The sequence below is a fragment of the Ictalurus furcatus genome, chromosome 6 (assembly GCF_023375685.1).
Source record: "Ictalurus furcatus strain D&B chromosome 6, Billie_1.0, whole genome shotgun sequence".
NCBI lineage: Eukaryota > Metazoa > Chordata > Actinopteri > Siluriformes > Ictaluridae > Ictalurus > Ictalurus furcatus.
The window spans coordinates 19,459,118-19,484,944 of NC_071260.1; the positions used below are offsets into that span (position 1 = coordinate 19,459,118).

Here is a 25,827-nt window from a genome sequence, read left to right on the forward strand (position 1 = left end):
ACTTGGTTTAAATTATTGATAACTTCTCAGAAATACTACATGGTAATTCCCTAACACTGACCTCCAGAAGACCTGGCTCAACACTTGACATAGTACACCAACAATGCATCTAGTAGACCAGCTACTGAATAAGCTAGAATGACAGAGATATGTTTCAATGGCTATCAGGGCCTGAGTAACAAGACACCTTGGGTGCAGGTATCGCCCAGAATAAATAACGATGTTGCTGCTATCGTAATTAATAACAAAACAGCAATACACATGAGACTTGAGGTGCGGGTACTGGAGCGGAGCTATACATGATGCCAGGTGAATACAGTGAATCTCAATTGCACCAGCCTAATACAAAATACATGAACTAATACAACCAAAGGAGACGATCAATATTACCATCAACCTTACAGCCAACAGTTACCAGAGACCGAATACATGTGGCGCAATGAAAAACCAGCTGGCATTTAAACAGAAAGATCAAACACGGACGCACATCCACACAGATGGAGTTATGCATGCACACACTCTCAGTCTTGCATGCAAATGGAAGGAAACCAGTTACCAGATTGAAACCTGCCTCTAATCCTGTAAGAGAGTCATTTTGAGCTGCACGTTTGTGTGCACCGCTACATGTCTGCAGTTGTCTGTGCTGTGCAGCTGCATGTGTAGCATAATCTAGTCCCTGTGCATGTGTGACACAGCACTCCGCAATCCGTGGCTATAGCCGGAGAAAGAGAGGGTCATGATGAAGAGAAATAAAGAGCTCTCTTTGTGTGTGCATGTGTGTGTATATATATATATATATATATAATTATATATATGTGTGTGTATGTGTGTATGTGTGTGTGTGTGTGTGTGTGTGCAGGAAGGGGAATTGCCTTACGCATTCTCTTGGCTCTTCTCGTCCAGTAGCTTCACTGCAAGCCTCCTGTCTGCAGGCTGGCATTGTCATGGCAACGCAGGAAGATTGACACCTGGGCTGTGGAGTGGTGATGTCAGTACCGTCGTGCTGGTCATGTGACAGCCTGACGGGGGCTTTGGCGCTGATTTCTGCACTGCAGCTGAGGGAGGAGGACAAGGTGTAGAAAGAGGCGGGGGGGGGGGGGGGGTGATGAAGGATGAGAGAAGGAGGGAGAGGGATCTATTAAAATGAATTTATGATTCCTGCTTCCTCCTCTCTTTCTCTTCATGAGGCATGTGGCTGAGCATCCCCCATTTTCTCCAGGGATAGTGGGCACTGTGCTTCAGAGGGGCTGAAGAGCAATTAGATGCTTCAGTTCATATTAGCACCTGAACTCACAGCTCTTTGACTGATCTCTCAGATTTCTTTGTGTGTGCGTGTGTGTATAGGGTATATGTGATGTAAATGTGCCCATTTCATCAGTAGCTATTTTTTCAGTTTTATATTTACTACACCCTCTCTTACCATTGACATTTGTGTTATCTCACCCCACTGATCCCTGTTTTAAGAGATATGACCCTTGACAAATAGATTTCCCTTTCTTCTTGTCTGCCACAACAGGATCTGCATTGCTAATGCAGAACACATCACAAAGGCCTGTGCACATAGATATGATCCTGCAATACTGCTGACAGCACAAGCGTAACTACGGCTGAATCATAATTCAGCGTGCATACACATATGCATGCTCCATACATATGAATATGAACAAAGAAAAATATATGTATAAAAATATATGCAGATTACATAAGGACATTTTAGCCTACATGTAATTTGTGTCATTGTTCTGGTGGGAGTGCATTAAATGTCAAACACAAAACCAGCCCCAGCACTGAAAAGAGCTCTTTGTCTTTACAACTTGGTCTTTAATCACTTCCTTTCATAATTAAAGAAGGAAAGATGACAGGCTATATTGCTAAAATATACATGTAAGCCCAGTTTTTCATGTAAGCCCAGTTTTAATTGCATAATGTTTCAGCAGCAAGTCAAATAAGAAAATTTTATTACATTTTAAATTTTTTTTTTTTTTAACAAATCACCTTATGTACTTGGAGTATAATTCACACACTCTCTCACTCACATTTAGCAGGAGGTAAATTCTCCACAAGGGAAGATGTAACTCAAGTAGTTTTCATATGCAGCATTATCACAAGTGGAAAATAACTGGTATGAACCCATACCAGCAGGATAAACACATAAACACATCCACACACAAACACAGCTCATTGCATTGCACTTGGAAGACAGCTCCCTAGAAATGTAGTATGTTTGACTACCATTTTTCACTCTTGATATAAATTCTCTAGCATTTGGAACACAGCTGCCCTTTGAGCTCCCTTATTTTGTCTGAAGGCACTATAGCATGTTAGACCAAACTGTCTCTCTGAACATTTATAAACGTGAGCCTCGTAACTAACAATCTTATCTTTGTTTATGCTTTGTCAATAATATTACTTACACTCGAAAAAAAAAGTTCCATCTATCACCCTAAAGGATTCTCAAGTTTGTTCCGCTGGAGAAACCTTTAAAGGTTCCTTGAAGAACCATATAACAGAGGGTATTCTTTTCATAAAAGCTTTCATATAGATTCCCTTTGGAAACATAAAACCGTTAACTATCCATATAACCTCTGCAGAACCCTTTTTTTTCTAAAACAGTCTTACCGTTTTTGCTAGCTTTTGCTTTAGTTACCAAGCTAGCTATTTATTCAGTGAACAGTAATCTAGTTGTGTTCAGTACCAAAAAAGGCTACTGCTAATTTGGGGATCCATCCTCAGGTAAGCTGATAAACTATCAAGCAATAGTGGATAAACATTATATATCCAGCATGCTTAAACTGATGCCACGTGATGATACTGAAAGGTGTCCTGAAGGTAATGTTTGCCAAAGTTCCTTTTTGATTAAAATGCTGCTCAACGAAACAGCTGACTCTGAAGGCTGCTCTGTAATGTAGCATTATAGACGGAGCTGAAAAACAATCTTCGTTCCTATTAATGCTTAAATTTTAATTACCCAATGAGTTTGACTGCTAGCCAGTAACTGCTACTTGTAAAAAATAAATAAATAAATAAATAAATAAAAAGCCATCACACTGTGCCATGTAATCAGCTCATGTAAATTCATGATACAAGTACAGTAGGAGGCGCTCCTCATATTCGCACATGCTAAATTTCTGCACATTTTGTGACTATAGCCAAGCGCATTACAATGTCCCATGACCCCTATCAAAGTATATTTCAGATCTGTGGGAAACACAGATTAATTTCACTCTCTTACCTCTTCTTTATGAGGTCCAGCGCTGATCCAAGGAGGTCTGCCTTCATCTTGTAGATCTTGGCTCCATAGTTAGAGAGATCTTTCCCATCCAGTAGTATGGCAGGACAGCAGGTTGATGCCCCCTCAGCACTCTCCCTGTTGGGAGGGAAAGGGACCAGAGCTGGATCCATACTTCCAGAGTCTCCTGCTTTCTCAGTGTGCTCTTCTCCTGCAGTGGTACTCTGGGGTTGCAGAGGAGAGCGAGGTACAGGTCCTGTGCAGATTGGGGCATGTGAATCTTCTTCAGTGGACCTGCCGTTACTTGACTCTTCTCCACTGGAACCACATGGATGGGCTGAATCAGTTGTGCTGCAGTTTTGCCAGACTTCTGTGACCATTTTAGCCTCATTATGTAATCTGTCTTTAAGTTTCTCTTCACAGTTTCCCTCTCTGCATTTTCTATCCTGTCTGGCTACTCCACAAGGTGGCGTTGTTGAAGAATGCAGGCCATCAGTACCCTCTTTTTGCCTCATCCTCTTGAACTCTTCAAATGTCGGGATGTGCAAGCGACTCATGGGAGGTCTTTTCCTCTCAGGTGCAGACTGGGCAGTACTGTTGAGATGTTCAGAGGTGTGTGACTTACTGAAGTTGGTTTCCTGGCTGGAGCTGAGTGCCAGGTTAGGAGTGCTCCTCTGCCTGTGAAGCTGTAGCCGCCGCATCACCTCCTGCTTGATTTCCTCTTGGCTGGTGATACGGCGAGCATACAGCTCTTTCTTGCCATTCACCTGTCCTGGGGATGAGAGATGACCAAAATGTGATGCTATTTCATGATTGCTAAAAGGATGCAGGGTGTTACTTAGCAAAGGCTGAGGGCGAAGGGGCTTGTTAGGCTCAGCCACACGAGTGCTCTGAAGACGAAGTTTGTCTCTCAGGCCTTTCCGGGCATTTCCATTCAAGGCCCAGTCCTCCACAGCAGGAAAAAGCCACTGTGGAAAGAGAGGCAAGTCCTTCCTCATTAGTCCCTGACGAGGACAGAAAGCCATGTTCTCGGGGGAGTGCATCATAGCGTAGACCTGTGATCCATGAGAAGATCCATCATACCACTGACTGCTGGAGGTACAGTGGAGAACAAACTCACTCTCCATGCTTCTGTAAGTATACATACCAGGGTCTGCATTCCAGTGCAGATTTTCCAGGCTACGGTATAGTCGATTATTGCCCAAGTTGATACAGCTCTGTGAGAGTTGCCCTGCCTGGTTGCTGGACTGAGACTCTGGTTGTTTCAGTGGATGCACATTGCTGGTGGAACAGTACTTAAGCCCCATGTTGCTAAGGAGGTTGTTGTTGGGTCCTGCTGGACAGCGATTCACTGGTGCATCTAGGTTGATGTATGAGGGGTTTCTGTGTTGAGGGAAACTGGATAGTGGGGGGCCAAGTACCGAAAGAGGATCTGGCAACTCGCTGAAGCAAGGTTCCAGGTCCATGCTGCAGCCAGCAGAGGAGGCTGCTGGGGAATACTCACATGGCAAAGGTTCTACATCTGGCATGACCACAGCAAGAGCTGCCATCCATTACAGAGAGGTGCTGGGACCACAGCCCTTCAGAGATCAAAACACAAAAGCAGAATATTGGCACAGTAACTACACATTAAGGAAACTGTGCTCACATACTGACATCCATGGCTGACATAAAGATCAATTAGCCACGTCTATTAAACCTCAAGAAGTAACATAATGACGTACCCAAAGAAAATCTTAAGAGCCAATGAAAAAATTATGTATAAAGTATTAGCTTTCTTTGTTAAATATTCTTTACCTTTGAATCATGACAATTTATACTAAAGCCTGATGTCATGAATGAATCAAGGACATACAATGTTAAAGAACAGCTACAGTGGATGCAATAATCCTTTTACCTGGTTCAATGTAATATCACATTTTTTACTTTAAAAATGGCTTGCTCTGCTCTGCAAGAGCAAATGAATTATCGCCGCACGTCTGTTATAAGATTAGTCAGGACACTGTTGGATTTCTGTGTGTAGAGTATCGTAACTCCGTGTTTAGTGCTGGTGAGCAAGGTGATTGGAAAGTGGAGGGGTGTGAGCCCTCTGCAGGGCAATCAATTCATAGCACAACTAAAGTTTTTTTTGATAGTAAAACACTGTATATAGCTGCCACAATCAAAAAATAAATACTTAAGAAAAACTGCGAATTCTTAAAGCCGTGTCTACTTTCATATGAGCCATTAACCACTACTGTGGAGTCTGATATCACAAATAAATTCAATGCTGAACACGGGCACCCCCCAACAGGCGGAAATTACATTTTTTGGCCTCTGGTAAAAAGTTAAATGTTTAACTCTCATTTTTCAGAGGGCAAAAGAGAGTAATTTCCTGTTTCTTAACTAACTCAATTCAAGTCTTACTGTCCCAAGATTTAGGCACTGCACACCAATACTACTACACTACTCAATAAAAGAACAGACACATACCAAAATAGATCATGGTTCAAACATGTCACACTACAATATAACCCTTGTTTCTATCCATCAGCTGTGTTTTATTATTGCCTTATTGGGACACAATCTTTTGTTGGTAAAAGTATTTGGCTTGTGATGTCCCAAATACTTGGCCATGTTAGTACATCGGGAGGTCCAGTAGCTTGTAAACAAGAAGTCCTGAGGTGACATTTACGTTGGTTCAGTTACTGAGTGCTCCAAAACAAATTGACAGAGAAAGCACAAATTTCATATGCAGATAGACAATTTATTACTTTGAAAGATGACATGCCGCTTTTGTTGATATTGACATTATTTTATTTATACAATATTTTATTTGCACAATAGTTAGACTGCACATGCCAGCATTTACACCACTATTTTCTCTGTTCTGATTGAAAAATGAGGGAATGAAAAGCTGACTGGCATGAAGAGAAACACTTTTCACTTGCCCTTAGCAATCATTTCACTAATGGATGCAAAGGCATGGATTAGCTAGAAGAGCACTGCTTACTAATTATTTCTGAAATTAGTACAATTTGCTTAGGTCCAAGCCAGGATAGTATTCACTGATAACATTAAGCACATGTCAGGCATTTCAAAGCATGAAACACAACGGTACAATGGAGCATACAGAAACCGCATAAAATTTACTTATAAATTTACCAATAATATAACTTGTAAGGCTTGTCAAAGATAAACATTAAATGTAGAGTAGGAAAAAAAAAAAAAGCATTAAAGGCATGAAGGCATTTCTAACTGATGAAGGCAGGGAAGCCTGACATGTTCAGATGTTCAGTTAAAATCTGGAGCCAGATTAATTAAACTGGTACCACTTAAGGTTTTTTGGCTTATCAATGCTCTTTTAGTTTATACAGAATGATCAGAAGTCAAAACTTACATTTATATTTTAATATCTTTTAAAGATGATATCTTTTAATAAGAAAACTACATTCACATTAGTGTAAGTGTAGGTTCATATAGCCTCAGTGCAATACATCATCTCTTATGGTACATATCATATGTTGTTTCTGGCTGTGTTCAAAATCTGCTGATGTGTGAATGAGCATGCTTGATTAGCATAAGGATATTGGTTGGTGAACATGGAGAGCACAGCTCACTTCGCACAGAAGACACCCTGCTGTCTCTGCTTATGGCAGGCAGATGCTCATTTTCCATTTTTAGCTAAATTGCTGTAGACACACAGTAGTACCTAGAAGAAACCACTCACGGTGCTATAATGGGCTTTTACGAAAAGTTCTGAATGATTTTTACTGAAAACTATTGTTCCCTTTCAGGCTCACGTCAACTATATTGCCTCTGTGAGCACCATCTCCCCTTATTGTTCACACGAGAACACATCACCTCTTTACAAGGTATTCTAGCTCACAAGCTAGTCCTTTGGACATTTTCTAATTTGTTCTAAGCACTGAACTGGTTAGAATGACAACATCCTCACTTTGGTGAATCAGCCTTCTGCGGAGCACAGTTTTAGAAACTTTTTGGTATTTTTTTCCCCCCATGTGCCCCATTGTAAGCAAGTTTCTGTGTGCAGTTTGCTCCAGGCTCAGCTCTGGATCCTCCTCTCTTAATGCTGCCTCCTCTGCAGGCTTGTTCTTTATGATAAATACATCTTACCCAATTCAAGACAGCTGAGCAGAAATCTCTGTGAAAAATAAGCCAAAGCCCATCAATACAGGCCTCTACAAAATTATCCAACAATTGTACGCTGAAACAGCACTTCAATTAATCTGAACAAAATGTACCTAAATACAGTCTGCCAAACAAACCATTGCAATTAATGAATCTTGGTGGCCTGGGTAAGAAACAAACTCATAATGATCACTCAAATACAAACCACTGTAAGTAAAGGTTGAAGTATTACAAGCTGGTAGCAGTACAAACATTGGTAAAACAAGACACCACACTTCACTAGGGGACTAAAAATTGTACACAGCAACAAGAATTCAAAAAGACTGTCATTCAAAGTGCAAGTATGCATTCCATGTCTTATCTCACATTTTTCATTTAGCATTTGTACTTGAAAGATGCACAAATTATGCAGAGATCAGTTTCTAAAAATGTGACATTGAATACATGGTAGGAATTTTCTCATTCCTGTAGGATGGCAGTTGCTGATCTCAGTCATAGAACAACAAGGGCTTTCAACTTCTTACATTATTTTCCATTTTCTCATTACAGACATATTAATTAGTAATATGTTATAGCCTTGTGATTTTTCTGTGTCTTCTTACAATAAATGGTCATGTCTCTTGGTGAGACAGATTTGGGTGACAGGACTCTTAAAGACCTTCACTATTAGCTATTATAGGCAACTGCTCCGTAACATCCTGGTCTACACTACACAAGATCAGGCAGCACATTATATTTCTTTTAGAAGCTTTCCACATGTGTATACTGAGAGTCTACTGATGTTATTGGGTCATTTACTATTAGGCTGCTAATATCATGTACAAGGCTGTAAATCATGAATGTAAATTAAATGTCCCTAAACTCCTTATGTACAATATGTCTGCTGTCAAAAGAAAGGCAAACCGTTAGAATATATATGTAAATGTAGATTTTGTCATCAACAGCCTTTGAGTGCTCATGCCTTGTTGTAGTAAGGACAGGTAGTAAGACAGAAACTGGGAAAGATAGGTAATAAAATCACACATACTGAGCACTTCCCATATTAGGCAATAATGATGTGATAATGATATGGCATTTCATAACACCTCTATCAGTTTCTTTAAGAAAATCCCATGTGTGATCATTATAAAAGCATTCTTTTGACTTTTCCAGGAAACCACACAGCATGCAATCAAATTTTCCAGAACACCTGCGAGACAAGAATAGTTGAGATTGATGCTTCGTCAATTCTTATGAATAAGTTCAGCACATTTTCTCAATACAAATTATTTGTTGAAATATGGTTCTGTATATGTATGTACATTCTACATTCACTGATTACTTTATTAAGAACACCTATACACCTGCTCATTCATGCAATTATCCCATCAGACAATCATGCTGATCAAGAACTTCTGGTATTTATGCCATATGTGAGACAACGTAAACAGGCTCTAAACAGATTCCAGAGTTTTTCCATACGTATGAAAATTATTTACTATAATATCATTGGGCAATTTTGCTTTGTCACCTTTGCTTATCTGCTAGAGAAACAATTTGCTTTGGCAAGCAAGGTGTTGCTTCTTGAAGCAAAACAAGTCCTTGAGAGTTTTGTCTATCAACTGAGCACCTGAAAGCTGGCAACAAAAGATCTGTAAGTTTGGTGTACGCTCTATATTTTGACAGTGCGGTCAGGCGGTCCCTATATTGCAGTAGCCTACAGCTGGACCTGTCTGAAAAGCCCCTGTCTACAGCCAGAATATCCTCTATTAATCTACATGAGAAGCACTGTTTTTTTCATCAACCCAGTAAAATCATTTTGTCCTGCAGCCACATGTCAGAAGAGTATGCCACATACAAAAAACATCCACTTAGTTTCCTGTTAGTGTAGCCTACCGACAATTCTGACCCTACCGACAATTCTGACCCTGCAGTAAAAGCTTGCAGAGACCCTCAATATTTACAAACAGGAAATTCACAGAAGGAGCAAAATCCATTTTCTTTGGCCCAAACCTGGGTTCATCAGCATTTACCTTGGCACATAATACACAGTACAAATGCAGACTGCATTATTCAGGTGGTTTATGGCAAGTACATAAAAGCAACCGAGATGTCAATCTGGCAAAAGTACTGACAGCTTAGATCTTACAGTGCTGTGGGTACCTCAGAGTTGGCTGTTCATTAAGTCTTCATAACAGCTCGTGTAACTAGTAAATGAACAAAAAAAAGAAAAGAAAAAAAAGACAAAGCCTTTATTTGTCACATATACATTACAGCACACTGAAATCCTTTTCTTTGCAACTTGTAATTTTGGGTCAGCTATGATACAGGGCCCTTGGAGCAGACAGGGTTAAGGGCCTTGCTCAAGGATCCAACAGTGGCAGCTTGGTGGTTCTGGGACTGGAACCCCTGACCTTCTGATCAGTAACCCAGAGCCTTAACAATTGAGCAAACACTAATACAAATATTTTTACAACTCGAATGTGTATGGTCAATGTTTCATTTCACGTTGGTTTTACTACTAATTACAGTTACATAGAAGCATGAGGTGAGAAAACATTAATTATCTTACAGGGGTATCAATAGAAATTATGCACGGTGAGTAAAGCACGTGCATTCAATCCTGTTAAAAGTTTATATAAAGTGTGTATATAGTGTATTTTAGCATAATAACACTATAGAAGCACAATGTAGTATAGCAGGCAATGTAAAGAGGGAAACATTTGTAAATATGGCAGTGGGTTATATTGGGCCCTTAATTAATGACTCTACTGCCACAATCTGACACTTATCACATTACTTCATCAAGAAAAGTGTAGTGTGAGATAAACAAACAAATGGTTAGGCTCCAGCTTTAACTGTGAAATGAACCTGAGCCCCATGACCATCTCAGCTTAATCTACAGACTGCAATGGGAGTTATAGATCTGTCTCTTTTAGACACAAGATATTGAACGTGGGAATGAAAATAGCATGCAATCCAGCATACGAGCAAATCTTTTATAAAAATGTGACGGAACATTATTTAACTCAACACACCATTTTAATGAATGAATAGCATCAGAGCCATTTTTGAGATGTATGCATTTAGTGAGCTGGTCTCTGCACTGAGATGCAGAAGAAAATGAACTAGCAAGATAATTGACTTTTAGGCTAATGAGTCACTGGACTGCTGCTATCAAGAAGGCTTTTCCTGCTGAACTCGATACTCATACTGTGAAAGATAAGGAGGGTCAATGCAAACAAGATACACTTTCAGTGCTGATCAGTGTTCTACAGATGGGTGACAAATTAAAGACAAAAAAAATCTTAGTATAGTGTTGGGACACAGCAAACAGCTTCTAAATGACTGTATCACTGTACTGGAGGGCAAAGCACAGTCATAACTTCATTTCCATCACTATCAAACCATTCCATGAGCCCCCATGTTCTATGGATGGGAGTATTGATATCCTGTAATAGATCACTCCCATCAGGAGAGAAATATTTCATTATAGGATAAAAACGATCAGCCAGAAGAATGTTCTATTGCTTTGCAGTGACGCTTCCCTCTAAGGGGACATGTACCAAAATGTCCCCACAGCATAACAGAGCCACCAGTTTTTCCTTTAATATCTCACCCGTCTGCATCCATATCAGAAAGCAAAAGAGAGAGAAACGGAAGGTGAAATAGTGTGTATTATAGAAATTCACAAAGGACTAAGAAAGACAGTACAGTAGGGATGGGTGATATCTTATTGTTTGCGTTATACAGGTAGAAATTCTCCCCACAATAAGAATTAGTCTTCCAGTGATAACGATAAAGCCTAGTTGATGACGTATTTCTGTGCGACGGTCTGCGACCCATTCACAGCTCACGTGCAGAGAGAAAACAAGTATGGCAGAAGGTGGACGTGAAGCTGAGGAGGAGTTTCTCGCTAAACCAGGAGCTACTGCACCTCTACAATCTGGAACTGGTTTTGTTACAGAAAATACGTTTTACTTCAATGTTTGTGTTTCTGAGGCTCTCAAGATCATAGCTATCACTTGTAGCCAAAAACAGTGGTGCATGGTACTATATTTATATCATCATTGATATCCTTATCGCAATAAATACCAGAAAATATCATAATATAGTTTTAAGTCCATATCACCCATCCCTACAGTACAGGAAGGAGGAAAATGAATGACAGGTGAGAGAAAGTGGGGAATAATTAAGAGTGGGAGTGGACTGAGAGGTACAAAGAGGAGCAAAAATATGAGTGCAATAGACGGAGTAAGAAAAAAAGGAAATGAGAATAGGTAATCTCAGAAGAGGAGCTCTGTTGATAAACAAAGGGCTGGTAATAAGGCTGGATTACACTAAGGAGCAGATGGCTAGATGACTCATTCATCACTGGTAAATGAGACTTGCATGAGAGGGCAAGAGAGAGGGAGCGAGAGAGAACCAACGTGACTATACAGTACACTACCCTTACGTGGATGTGAGATTCATAAATATAGCCTCATAAAGTACAGTATTTCACCCTGATACAAATTCTGATCAATTCACACCCTAAGAGCACTTCTGAACTGCTCAATTCCACCTATCAACATCTGTCAATTACAGTCCTGACAACAAGAATAGCTGTTACTCTACACACCAGTCAAAATATATACATCATCAGCCACATGCAGACATTCAGACAGCTTCAGGAACAAGGACACTTTGAAATCTCTGAATTTGAGATATGCAGTTTCATCCTGTGTACTTGAAATTCTTCAGCAGATAGTTGTGAATTCCTTTCTCTCTCGTCCTTGCTTAAGCAAGATTTTAGGATGCTCAAGGTCATTCCTACAGCAGGCACATTTGAACTGTGCCATGTCAACGCTAATAAATGTCTGTAGAGAGAAAGTCACAAGTCAGCCCTATCCTGCCCTATAGCCTTGTGCACCACTCACCATCCATCCAAACACACACACACACACACACACACACACACACACACACACACACACACACACTAGTCCTTTGTTGTTATTAGTGACTGGAGATGGGATCACGTGAATCTGCCCTCATCTTTCTGGGATCCAGCTGCCCGGTAATGGGCTTTCATATGAAGGTGTGGAGGGGACAGCAGGAGATGAGAGAGGGAGGGAAAGGAATGAACAGAGGGAGGGATGGCAACTGATCAGTTGTCATCTCAATGTATTTCAGACTACTGTTCTTTTCACCAAAGAAACAAAGCCTAACTGGGACAGAATCATCTGTCAAAGTTCTTTATTCCAGTGTTACAACATTAGCATACACTGCAATTATTGTCCTAACATGACTTCATACAATACAAATATGTACACAACTGCAATTACAACTGATTAGGAAATCGTTACAATAATTTAGTTTATCTAGGTTAATCAGTAGTTTTGTTTTTTAAAGTAGATTCCTGGTTGTATTTAAAATCGCTTGAGCCATAAATGCTCATTATGATTGCACTAGCGATAGTGGTGGCTCAGTGGTTATGTGGTTAAGGCTCTGGGCTGATCAGAAGGTTGGTGGTTCAAGAGGCAGGTTCACTGCTCAAGTTTCCAATTTTTTTTTTTATTTATTTATTTTTTTAAACATTTGACCCTTTGTAAGCACTTGTAGGGCAATTTCTAGACACCGCAGGCAGTTTTTATATCAACTGCTTAAATAATTTGTTAAAACTAATTAAAATAAAGCCACAACCCCAAATCCCAGCCTATGCATGCTTGAGTCATATGAATGTTTTTATCCGCTGTGTCAGGGGCACTTCCTGGACGCATGTTCCTGCCTTTGTTGCTAAGTTGCCAAGTGACCGATATTCGCACAAATATGGCTGCCAAAGAGTATGAATGGGAGGAAGCTTCTCATATGGGATCCTGTAAACATGGTGGTGTTGTGCCATATCACTGATTAGTGCTCTCAATTGAACATTTCCACAGCCTACAACAAAGCAACTGACGTTGCCATTACTGGGTGAGATAACCAACTGCTATAACCAGAACAATTAAAAGTATAATAATAACAATGTGTTCCACTGAAGTAATTTACTTGTTTGAAAAGAATCCAAAACCGGACCACTCCAGCACCCCAAAACTACAAACTACAAAGAAGAGAATAGACCGAATCATGACGGGTATATGCCGACCACTGCAAAGAAAAGCAGGTCTCTGTTGTTGTTTTTTGTTTGTTTGTTTGTTTTATGAAATTTTATCTTCATAAATTCATCTGATTGTAATATATTATGCCAAACAATCATTATTGGAGAAAAAAAATGAAAACAGTTAAAAAAAAAAACAAAAAAAAACGGCATGCATCTGAGGTGACTAGAAATTGCCGAATAAATATTTAGAACTGCTCAAATGTGAAAAAAGGTAAACTCCCACTTGAAAAGGGATTAAAAGTTAAAACACTCAAAAGGCAGCAGAAAACCACTTCTAATCAATGCTGTAAATGAGCAGCATCCCACATGACGTGACAAATAATTAATGGAAATTCCTTATGACGAGCTGCCTCTATACCTGTGAAATACTCCTCAGCATGCTAAATTTCTTATGCTAAATGCCATCCTGACACTATGCAGTGTGACAATATGCAGTGTGCTTGTTTCATTTTTCAATATCCTCTACGTAGACAAATGATCTATTTCCAGCCCTCTTGCTCGCTTTCTTTGCCTCACAGCATTAAATACTCAGATCTTTCCAGGTCTTTCTTTTCTTTTTTGCCAATGTTTGCCTAACACTCCCCTGACTGCATTGGATGAGAGCAGTCCAGCTATCATCTAGAGATCCATGACTGGATTATCAAGTCATCACACATATAAATCAATGAGATGTTTCATTAAAGCAATGGATGCTGCCCATTCACACATTATACTTTATCCAGTGTAACGTGTGAATGGGCTGCAGTAGAGCTTTTTAGCTGGTTAACTAGAGCACTAGTCTAAATGTGGTGACTAGACTGACCCCTCACCCCCCATCGTCAGGACAACAGAGTGGCGGGTCAGTGAAGAACGACTGCACAACTTCTCATAGCAGTGGCATCCTGTGACAATGCTGAATGAACACACTCATATCAGCTCCATCCTCTCTGCCTCACTTTGTGTTTCTTTTCCACTCCTAGCTACATCTCGGTCCAGCTGTATAATATTCCTCTGTTCTGAGTGTAAAAATTTTTTAAAAAATCACCACATCTTTCTTTTTTGAAACATGTCATCCTAGTTTACTTAACAAAAGGCAAATCATTTACAGATCAGGTGATCATGGAACTCATTACATGAACATTACACAATAAACAAAAACACTACAACCAATATTTTTACCAATAACAATATTATTAGTAATAATAATAATAATGATGATAATTAAATTAGCCAATATCTTTATTCCTCAAGACCATCAACAATCACAAGATCTAAACAAAATAAAAATGTGAATAAAGATCCAAATACCTGTTACTGAAGTTCATATAATTCATCAAATAACATCCAGAATTGCTATCCTCACCCCATGCTCCTATGCAGCATGCAGAAAAGGCTATTAGGACACTAAAAAACAAAATTATGAAGGAAGAAAGCCCCCTACATGCACTGTTTGGGAGAGTGAGAGCGCAGTGAGGTGTGTTCCACTCTGATGTGAGATCAGCATGTGAACGCTCTCAGGTCCCTCTGCTATTGTTACAGCGGAGAGCTCTTCACTGAGCATGCTCCAATACAGCACGTTGGCATGGGAACAACAGAAACACAAGGCTGTCCAAAAGGACCTCTGAGCAACATCTACCCTCTTTATCTCCCCCACCTGCTATCCCAAGAGGGCATTCCATGTTTTTGTCTCTGTATTTTTTTTTCTTTTTTCTTCCGTGAGTCAAACCTTTGAAAGTATGCACATGAGAACATGTCTATCACATACTGCATATACAGTCATATAATAAGCTAATGTGAAAATCCTGGCTTGTGCTTTATACTGGTGGAAGCTTGTCAGTCTGCATGTCTATACTAGTGACCAGTTCTGCTAATCTTTTTTTTTCTTTCAGAAGAGCTGTCGTTTTTGGCAATATTTCAGTCTTTTTAATATTTAATGTCTTTTCATTTCACCGCATTTAATCCAACAGATTGATGATGATGATGTGCTCTGAAATTAATGAATAAATTATGTTAATCTGAAACATCCCATTGACTCCCATATTGCATAATGGAGCAGACAAGAAGGTCTGAAAGGGAAATCTCTGTGCAACAAAGAGAGACGTTTTTTATGGAATGCACCAAAAACAAACACGTTCACTATAGGAACTTACTGCAGGATGCTGCATCATTCCTCTGGATTCCTATGGGACAGCTTTCAAAGTGTATTGGCTGTGCAGTGTAACTGCAGTATGCTGAGCCATATGGGGGTGGCTAATCCTCTCTGCTACCACATACGTTACCAGCAAACAAAAAACAAATAGCCTGAGCGTGTGAACTAGAGATCAAACTGAGCCTGTCAATGTGCCATAATATCAGGTTCAGTATGTCGGAACTGAAAGCTAGCTGAGGGATTTCCTCATTATTTGTATAAGTGACCAGTAATCCACTATTGTAACAAATAAGCAGGGCATTCAGCAGCTCCATTCCACCTCCCCAGGGAGACTATATATATTTATTATGTGTTGTTTCAAGGCTGCTGACTGTTCTAGTCAGCATTAGTGTACAGCAGCTTAATGTCTTTGTTTTCACTAAAACAACTGCAATAAGAGACAATTAGTGGCAAGACAGGGGAAATAATCTGATCTTAAAGGGTAAACAAATAATATAGGAATGTGTTCTTTTAAAGATTTTTTACAGTGGAAAGAAATGATGTTGGGAAGTGGGAGGAAACCAGAGAACCTGGATGAAATCCACACAAACATGGGGAGAACATATGAAACTCTATACAAAAATTAACCTGAGCCCAAGCTCAAACCAGGGATCCTGGAGCTATGACGTGGTGCGCCACTGTGCCACCCACTTGTAATATTTAATGTACTGTATTTTAGGTCTGGGCAAAAAATATCAATTCTCCAATTTTAATTGATCTTCAATTTAAAGAAACGATAGCCTATCGATTTGGGAAATCCCCGAATCGTTTCTTAATGCGTACTTTACTTGAGAGGATGTGAATATTATCTGTAGTTCGCCTCTCGTCCTGAAGATGTCGCCATCTTTCATATTTTGAATTTTGGAAACTGTGTTATTTCTTAAACATGTTTCAAATTGTTAATAATTTATTTTTATTAATTAATTAAAAAATGTTGCACATTTACAATGTTTTTATTTTTTTTTACAGTAATGAGCAGTGTGCAGTTTGTGCTTACTTTGTGTGCATTGTATGCACATATTTATGATTTCTTGTTACAATGTTCCTCAAAGTAAAATTAAAAAGTAAGTCAACATAATTGTGCGGGCCCTATTGTTAATGTAAACGTGTATTTCAATAATATCGCTAAGTAGGAGGGTTTTATTTACCAGCATTTATATTAAAATATGGACTCCATGTCTGCAAAACTAACATTTTAAATTCAATTTTGACTAATACATAACTAATCAATTTTGGATTGAATCGAAATCTAGATGAATCGAAACGATATAAATAAGAATCGAATCGCCAATTTGGTCACAATACCCAGCCCTACTGTTTCTTGAACAATTGTACACTTTGAAATCTCTTTGTTAATTATTATCACAATATTGGTCTCTGAAGCCTGAAATATTCAAATGAGCACTCTAACAAACCCCACAACTTTGCAACTTTGTGCTCTGGACATGGTTAAATGTTTCTAAATGTATGTTATGTTTTATAGCTCCCTCAGTTCTTTACAGAGCTTCCAGCTTAACACAATTGAGTAACCATTCACAAGCCAATAAATGCATCAGCCATCAGTGTAATTGCACAAAGGGGTCCTATTAATTTTCTACAAGGTCAGTTTTATGAAGGCTGCAGAAATACAAAATATAAAGTATATTTTGATTTGACAATCCCCACTGAATTCAAATGAATTAAGGAGAAGCTCTTACACTAGTGGTAGTCCTAGTACATACACAGACAAATCATCCATTGCGATGTAAATCAAGTCACAAGTCAAATAATGAACATTCAGCACATCCGGCAAGTCACTCACTGATTCTTTATACTGCAGTCTATCATATTAGGGTCCTGAGGCTAGGTGATAAAACATGATTGGTTGATGGCCTTGGGGCTGAGTCGACCCATTACAGAGCACTGGCACATGTGGCCATGATGCCGAGGAAGCAACACAGCCATATAGTTACTGCCAGCACAACACCAAAAGAACATTCCTAATTTATGAAGGCTCTACCACAATGTTAATAATTTATACACAGCTCCACACAGCGGCCATACAGACACTGCATCTACGAGTCTAAAAGGACAAGAAAATTCTTTCAGTGAAAGGCTGAACTACTGGGTTTTTTGTTTTTTTTTTAAATCTATATTTAAAATTGCATATGATCAGCATATAACAGGAGATGCAAAAGGCAACTGTGATATTAATGTGATATTAATTCAAATAATATTCAGAAAAATAATGAAAACTCTCATAACACTCGGATGAATTCTATTTCAAATAATAATGAAAGCATACAAGCAGTATCTAAGCAAAAAACTCCTCTATGCCATACACACAAAATGAGCTGGACCTGGTGTGTTCATCAAACACTGTCCATCTCAGCCACACTATAGCTATATTAAACAATACATTGCCTCCAAAAGCTTAGCCCCAGAAAGAACAATACATTGTTCTTTACTAGATTGAAAAAGTCAAAAGAAACAATATTTTTGGCTGATACAAGATATTACAGGACCTATCTGAACCACATTTCTGGTCATAATATCCAGCCAGAATGATACACAATGCCACACTTCGATGTAATGCTGTGGGCACAATGTGGAAAAAAATACATACTGGCACAATTATAGGAAAGGCAAAAATAAACAAGGGGGTTCTGAGTATTATTCAATATTAATCACAACTTTGGTGAGGAAGTGTTTGGTTGCCTGCAGTTTGTGAATTTTGCTCTTTGTTCGCTGTGTTGTTTTTATGGTGGATTAACTGCAGGTCTGAAAGCTATTCAACCAGCAGTATACATTTCACATGCAGTGTTTCAATGCTGCAAAAAAAGAGAAATCTTTCCCCAGTGCCTGTACAACTGAGCTTCTTTCCACATCTCATATGGTGTTTGAACTTTCAAAGGTAAGTGTTGAATGCAAACAGTGTTGAATGCAAGATCAATCAAACTTTAATTATAGCTGATATGGTTAAACTCCAAAGCAGGATTGCACTTTCTCTACATGAAAATGATGGTTTAGTTTTAAAAGTCACGTAATCACTTGTGAGATTTAAACATGTTTTTACACAGGGGTACCAACAGGGGAGGGTGAAGTCTAACACACAATCTCTAACTCAATATATGATAAATGTTTTAAATACTTTTTTTTTTACCTTAAGTGGGTTTTTAAATCCACATTATGTTAATTACTTATATACTTTTTGTTACTTTAATAATATCTTGATTAAAGTAAAATATACTTTATAGATAAACACTAAACAATTGCTAACATAGAGTAATCAATCCATTGCAGATGCATGTAATCATAATATAACTGAAGCTCCATACCTCTTCAGTAATCATTTATACACATCCTGCTTGCTCACAATGTGAGGCAGGACAAGACGGTATAAAAATATATAGTTATGTAGTGTACAATATTGAGCTTGGTAAACGGTATGGTAAATGGTATCATACCATTTACCAAGCTCAGCACTGTATGGTATTAAATGGTACCACAAATTCAACGGAACATTTTTTCACACCGCAAAAACACAATCTGATTACACAAAATTGCTCTGAGCAAACATTCCTATTGTACACCAGTGTTACCAAATGAACATAATGACCCAATTATGTGCTTCCCCAGCAGCATGGAAAGTTTGATTAGTTTATTGATGAAAGAACCAGATGCAAGTCGATATTTCTATAATGGTAACAGCCCACATCCCCCACATGGTGATGTCTCTCACTGGCTTTGTGTAGTTGTATAGGGCCTGGCAGAATACAAGTCACAAAATTAACATTCTATACTTTTAAGTAGATAATTCATTGTATAGATAATTAGCTACACAATTATCCTTAACAATTAATGAGTTACACAAGTATCTTGATAGTACTATGAATTTGTCATCACCCCCCCCCCCTTTAAAACTTCACCTAAACTCACAGTTCTCGATTTCTCCATACCAAAATTGCAATTACACAACAGTGTATATGTGCTTGAGGGTACATAAATGGTTTCTAAAAGACAAGGTTCCAATTATGGAATATGCACATAAAACATCACAAAAAAATATGGTCAGAAGAAATATCCTATCCCAGCAAGATATCACCCCAATTTATTCACTGGAAAATTTTTTTTTTTTCCTTGGGGAGGGGGGGGGGGGCGCCGGTTGGGTGTGAGATTGAGGCTTCAAACTATTAAAACTCTATAATAAAAGACTATAATAGTCTTTATTGACATTTTCACCACATCTAAGATAAACACACAATAATTTTCTTCACAACTTTCAACATACAGAAAAAAATCTTTAGGTTAAATAAGAGGAAGAGAGAGCTGCTTCTGATGCACCAGCATTTACACAACAAAAGAGAGGTTTAACATGGCCTTTCAGAACAAAATAATGCAGAATATAAAGTGCATTAGGGCACCATTGGATGTGAAGATGAACCAAGAAGATAGACAGGGATGACTTTATTACTGTCACCGAGGAAATTTCATTTTCCTTTTTGTAGAATACATACATAATACTGCATTTTTATGGAAACACACTAAAGCCCCGAAGGAACAGTTGACACTAGACTGCACAAAGTCATCAAAATCATATACAGAAAACCTAATTTTTCCATAACTCAATGTGCACAAAAGAGCATATACTATAAGATAGTGGATCAAAATCTGTGAGGAGTATTCAGAAACTTTAATATCCATGTATTTTAGCTTTGTCAAATAAAACAAAGCACCAAAGCGTAGAGCCCCTGCTGTGAATAAATGAGAATATTCAGTTATTCAGTCAGGCTCCCTGGCCACTGTATTTGATAAAATGCTCAGCAGGGAAGGTAAAATGCTCTGTATGGCTCTTTCCTCTTTTGAAGAATCTACACCAGGCAGTGAGAGAGCTGAGACAGAGACCTGGATTCAGACAGCTCATTTAATAAGTACCCAGCAGTTTCATAAAACTGTAATATAATCACATACACTACATACCAGGACCAGGTTAAAATGCAGCACGTTTGACTTAAATGATAACATACAAGCATCTGGATTTAGCTAGAGGTGTTATTAGAGACTTGTTTTTCATCTAATGATAACTCATCTCCTATTGGCCATAGTGTTTTACCTTGTCAAGCAGAATTTGATTTATGCTGTCAGATAAGTAAGGAATAAAGCACGACTGGGCATGCTGATAGGAAAATATCAGTGACAGGGTGGTGTTGAGTGTCTGTACCACTCTGAAGTTGACTTTTTCTTTTTTTAAAAAAAAAAAAATCTTGAAAAGAGTATTGAAGTGTTTTATACCTCTTGATTCAACAATTTTCCAACTATTGCACTTTTTAATTTATTAATGATAGACACGTTATATTATTGACGTCATACTGTTTCTAGTTAAATTTAATGTTGTGGAACAGCCACAAGACAAGATAGTTCCTGATATCAATTCTCTAACAGCTCTAACAGTTATTCCCTTACCAGACGTGCTTATTTTTGTCTCACTCTCTTGAAGTTAATTAGAAAAACAATTAGAAAAACGGAAAACTTAATCGGATCAAAAAACATAAATAATAATAATAATGCATTGTAAATCTGTTTATTATTAGCTAAGATTATGTGGAGCGTTCCTCATACAAGTCCCTGTGAAATTAGTTGTCACTGAAGAAATTATATTAGAACAAGAGCATTAATAAAAACCTATGATCTGAATTATAGCCCATATTACTTCCAGGGAAAATTAATCAACATCTTCTGACCAGTCAGAATTGAGAATTCAGCAGTGCTGTAGTATAACTGTGAGCAATTAATATGGTTTCTTTTATACAAAAATCTTAGTTTGCCATTTTAATGACTTTCTTACACAAGCTCAGATAATGTGCTTTATAAGCAAGTGGCTTTATTTGGTGAGACACTTCCTGAACCACGAGTCAACCTCATGACAGTTGGCAACCTTGCACAGAGCCCATGTAAAAATACTAGGAGCTATAAGGAGATTTCAGGCATGTCATGTCTAATAAAACTAATTACTCGTATAAATGTTGTGTGCAGAAAGTGAATAAATAAGCATGGCAGGTTTCAATAGTTCTAAATACTAAAACCCAATTATGGTCCCATTAAACAGGTTTCATCCATTTTGTACTTTCAGGCCAAAAACATTCAGCCATGAGAGTTACCCTTGTTGAAATAAAGGACATAAGCTAATTATGCCAGGCAGCCGCTGGGAGTTCATGGTCAGTGGTCTCTGTGAAATGAGATAGCTGACTGATATAGCTCTGCCTGCAGGGCCTGGTACTCCAACAGACACTCTGTAGAAGAAAAAAAAAACCCCACTATTTCTACCATTCTCTCTCACAGTCATAGTTCAGAATTCACACAAAAGATAACAGGGAAAGACAGTGGCTGCTTCACTGGTGATCTCACATTCAGCAAATCTTTATATCTTCACTCACTGTAAGCACAACACAACTTCCTCCTGTGGCCTTATAGGATAGAAACAGCTGCACTATACACAATGAAAAACAGCTGTACTACTGAAATCACACAGTTACTGCTTTTATTTTTCATACATCCTAAAGCTTGGTTGATACATGAGAAAGCTTTGGTTGAATTTCATTAGCATAGGGTCTAATCACCGTACTGACGGCATGACAGCCAAGTCCAGAGAAACAAATACTGGATAATGTTTACTAGGCAAACACAGTAACTCCTCATATGCTACAGCACCATGTCTTCTTCCCAGATTTTAGGAAAACCCCCAACTGAAACCCCCCAGTACACATAAATGTTATGTAAATATCTTCCATCCATATGTGCACAATATATCAATCAGTATATTTGGTGTATGGCCATGAAACAGAGCAGAATTTGACCCTAAAACTGTAGACCCATCTACAGTAAAGCATCAGAGAAGAGAATAACAGCAATCACTTAATTATTCCTCCAATGACAACTGCTTATACAATGGAAACTCAACAGACTAAAGTTCACATTCTGTCCAATCATTTATGGATAACTACTACAGTCTGTCTGGCTTTAAATGAAAAAAGTCCATTAAGATGGCCATAAGTCTACATCAGCTGAGCACTGTGTAAGGAGTCTAAACATTCACTGGTCTTCAATGCTGCAGACTTTTAAATTAAGTATAGTGTTATTGACTCAATTTAGTGGCTATCTGTAACAGAAAATCACAAAGTCATTAATGACCTTACTTCAGAAGACAGATATAAATCTTGTTTAATGTTGAATGCTCTATATTTTTTTTAGATTTCTCCACTTCAAATATCTACAGTAATAGTTTGTTTTGAGATAAGCAAACTTACTTTAATTTAAAAACAACTGGCTCCTCCATGACTCTCTGACAATAGATTTCTAATGAGAGCGTTTTTTTTAATTATCTTTACAACCTTTGTTTATTTCTGATTTAAACAAATATAGAATTAACAACTAAATGGCTAAACTATTTGTATTAAATTAGAATTAGTTTATGATTTAATTTTCTTACACACCCTCAAAAAGTAATATAATTGACATTTTTACAGCATTTGGAAGACACCCTTATCCAGAGCGACTTACATTTATCTCATTTATACAACTGAGCAGTTGATGTTTAAGGGCTTTGCTCAAGAGCCCAGCAGTGGCAGCTTGGCAGTGCTGGGATATGAACTCACAACCTTCCGATCAGTTGCTCAACATCTTAACCACTGAGTTCCCGCTGCCGTAAATCTGGCCATTTAAAAGCAGAAACTGCTGTGTAGGAAGACAGTGAATACATGCTTTGTCATCTACAACTTGTCATACATCTACACACTTACAAAAATGTTGACTTTAGAACCCTTGAGAGTTCTTTGGTTTGTTCCACTATGGACCCTTAAAGGTTCTGTGTAGAACCCTGCAAAAGCAGAAGTTATGAAGCAGAAGTTCCAAGCACTTCCAGGTTAGGAAGTTAAAATCCCTTAACTACCGTATGCCAAAAACCCTTTAAGCAACCTGTGACTTTAAGGAAGTCAAAGAAATATTAATGCCATAGAATACTGCAGCAAAGTTGACAACAGGTGCGTATGTAAGTATCATCTTATCTGCACCACAAAACATATGTTAAAAAACAATCGAACAAAAAAAAAAAAAGCCTCTTGTCTATAAATGTAAAAATGAAGAATTTTTACATGAGGCATGCTTTAGCAGATATGTTATAAAATACAGGCAGATTAAAGCATGCAGTACTGGTGAAGCAGCCTGTTTACTGATGAATTCGAAGAGTTGTCAGTGAATAACAGACTGAACATTCAGAAAAAAAGACATTAGTATTACTATACCTGAGGAATTTGACATTCGCATTGGATTCCTTCTCCTTACAAGCAAAAGTCGGGTACCCATGAGAAATGAAATTATGAACACAAGAAAAACACTCTACCTCTGAAGTCTTTACATCTGTATTTACATTTCTGCACAGTCCTTTTTAGCCAGTTGGACAGATGGACAGACATTAACTTCACACTGCAGTATTTATACCCTGAAAAGGGACTGTTTAAGACATATCCACAACGTAATGTATATATTTTAAAAGATTTGGAAACGTGAATACTTTGTAAACATCAGGTCAGGCCATCTTCAGTGTTTCTGCAAAGATATTTAATTTGTTGATGTCACTGATAAACTGACACACTGTATCTGTAATGTTTATAATCAAATATATTGAATCATTCAACACTGTGCTAAGCTTGTGCTGACAAGAGATACATTTCTAAAAGCAACTTCCTGCATTCAGCTGTCCACATCCGTAATGCTGGAAATGCCCTTGTTTACGTTTATGAACTCACATGGACTCAGTCCCGCGCTGTCTCCCACAAGCCGGCACTGCTTATATCCACCTTAAGACACTTGCCCACGATCACGTCCTCCAGCTACATACTTATTGTTTTTCTAAACTACATTTTGTACCGAACTATAGCGTGAGTAGACTCGGCTAAGCAAGCCAGAGTGAAAGCAGAGGATCCGCCTTAAGCAGTTACGTTACCCTGGAAACGGATACAGACATTTCTTATTGGTCAGTGTGTGTGTGTGTGAGAGAGAGAGAGAGAGAGAGAGAGAGGCGAAAAAGTAGTTTAGCCTTTAAAGCGCACGTATTATGGTTTTGAAACGTGCCTAATTTTGTTTTAAAGGTCTCATACAGTAGGTTTACATGCATCCAAGATCAAAAAACAGTTTAACGTGCTAATAATTTAAACTGCAGCATTACCCCCTCCTTTCAGAGAGCATACTCTACTCTGATTGGTCAGATGTCCCAATCTGTTGTGATTGGTCTACCCCTGTCAGCGAGCAGCCAGTGAAGACTAGAGGCGGGGCTTTTTGTTACAAACCTTCATAAGTTCGTACAGGAGGAAAGTCTGGAATTACTAATGACTCCTTTCAGTTGTTCAGAACTAGTTCCTTCTTTTGGGAGTCAATAACTCAGTTTGTCGAGCGCTTTGATTTTTTAAACTTTGCAGACGTTTTTACATTCACAAACAGCTCTATAACATACTACATGAAAGGTAATATTTGAAAAAAACATAATAGGTGTGCTTTAACATACCTAGAAATTAGAAATAAGGAAACTATTTTCATTATTCTTTTATTACTTCCACAGAGTCATGCTATTGCAGTAGCCTATCACTTAAACAAAGCTGTTTACTCTTCCTATAAAAAATTCATACTCTTAAATGATATTTTATAATACTTTCCCAAAAAGTATTATTGTACAGTATTTTTATTATTTCTTATTTATTATTATTACTGACATTAATTTTAAAAATACAACTTGTCATCCCGTATTTTTTTCTATTGCTCTCCTTTTCTTAAAACAATATTGTCAGTCTCAACTCAAAAGAGAGACAGATCTAGCAGAAGCTAGTGACCACTGATTTTCCTGTAACAGGATGACATTAAGAACAGCATAAGTGGAGAGGCTATCACACTTGAATTATGCTATAGGCCAGTGGTTTTCAAAGTGGGGGCCGCCCCGGGGGGCCTCAACAATTTGGTGTGAAAAATAAATTCTCACTCTCAAGACAACCACACACACACAATCAATTCCTAATGTAATGTAATGTAAAGATGTAAGATGTAATTATTAATAATAAAAAAAGGGGGGATTGCACCCTCTGGAGCTCAGCTGTTTTTGCCTTATATCTAAGAGTTATTTTGACTCCTCAGTTAAGCTTTTTTCTTTATCTGCAA

General features: G+C 38.2%; 1 protein-coding gene across 1 annotated transcript in view; it reads right to left on the reverse strand.

The window, feature by feature from the left end:
• The window catches only part of si:dkey-91i10.2 (uncharacterized protein LOC555224 homolog), a 36,799-nt gene extending 12,131 nt beyond the window's left edge, over positions 1-24,668 (reverse strand). Inside the window, exons 1-3 of the mRNA XM_053626983.1 lie at positions 24,429-24,668; positions 3,233-4,809; positions 878-1,055 (exon numbers count right to left, since the gene is read on the reverse strand). Of these exons, the coding sequence (XP_053482958.1) occupies positions 878-1,055; positions 3,233-4,779 (1,725 nt within the window). The 5' untranslated portion in view covers positions 4,780-4,809; positions 24,429-24,668. The remainder of the gene's footprint in view (positions 1-877; positions 1,056-3,232; positions 4,810-24,428) is intronic.
• Between the last annotated feature and the right edge of the window lie 1,159 nt (positions 24,669-25,827).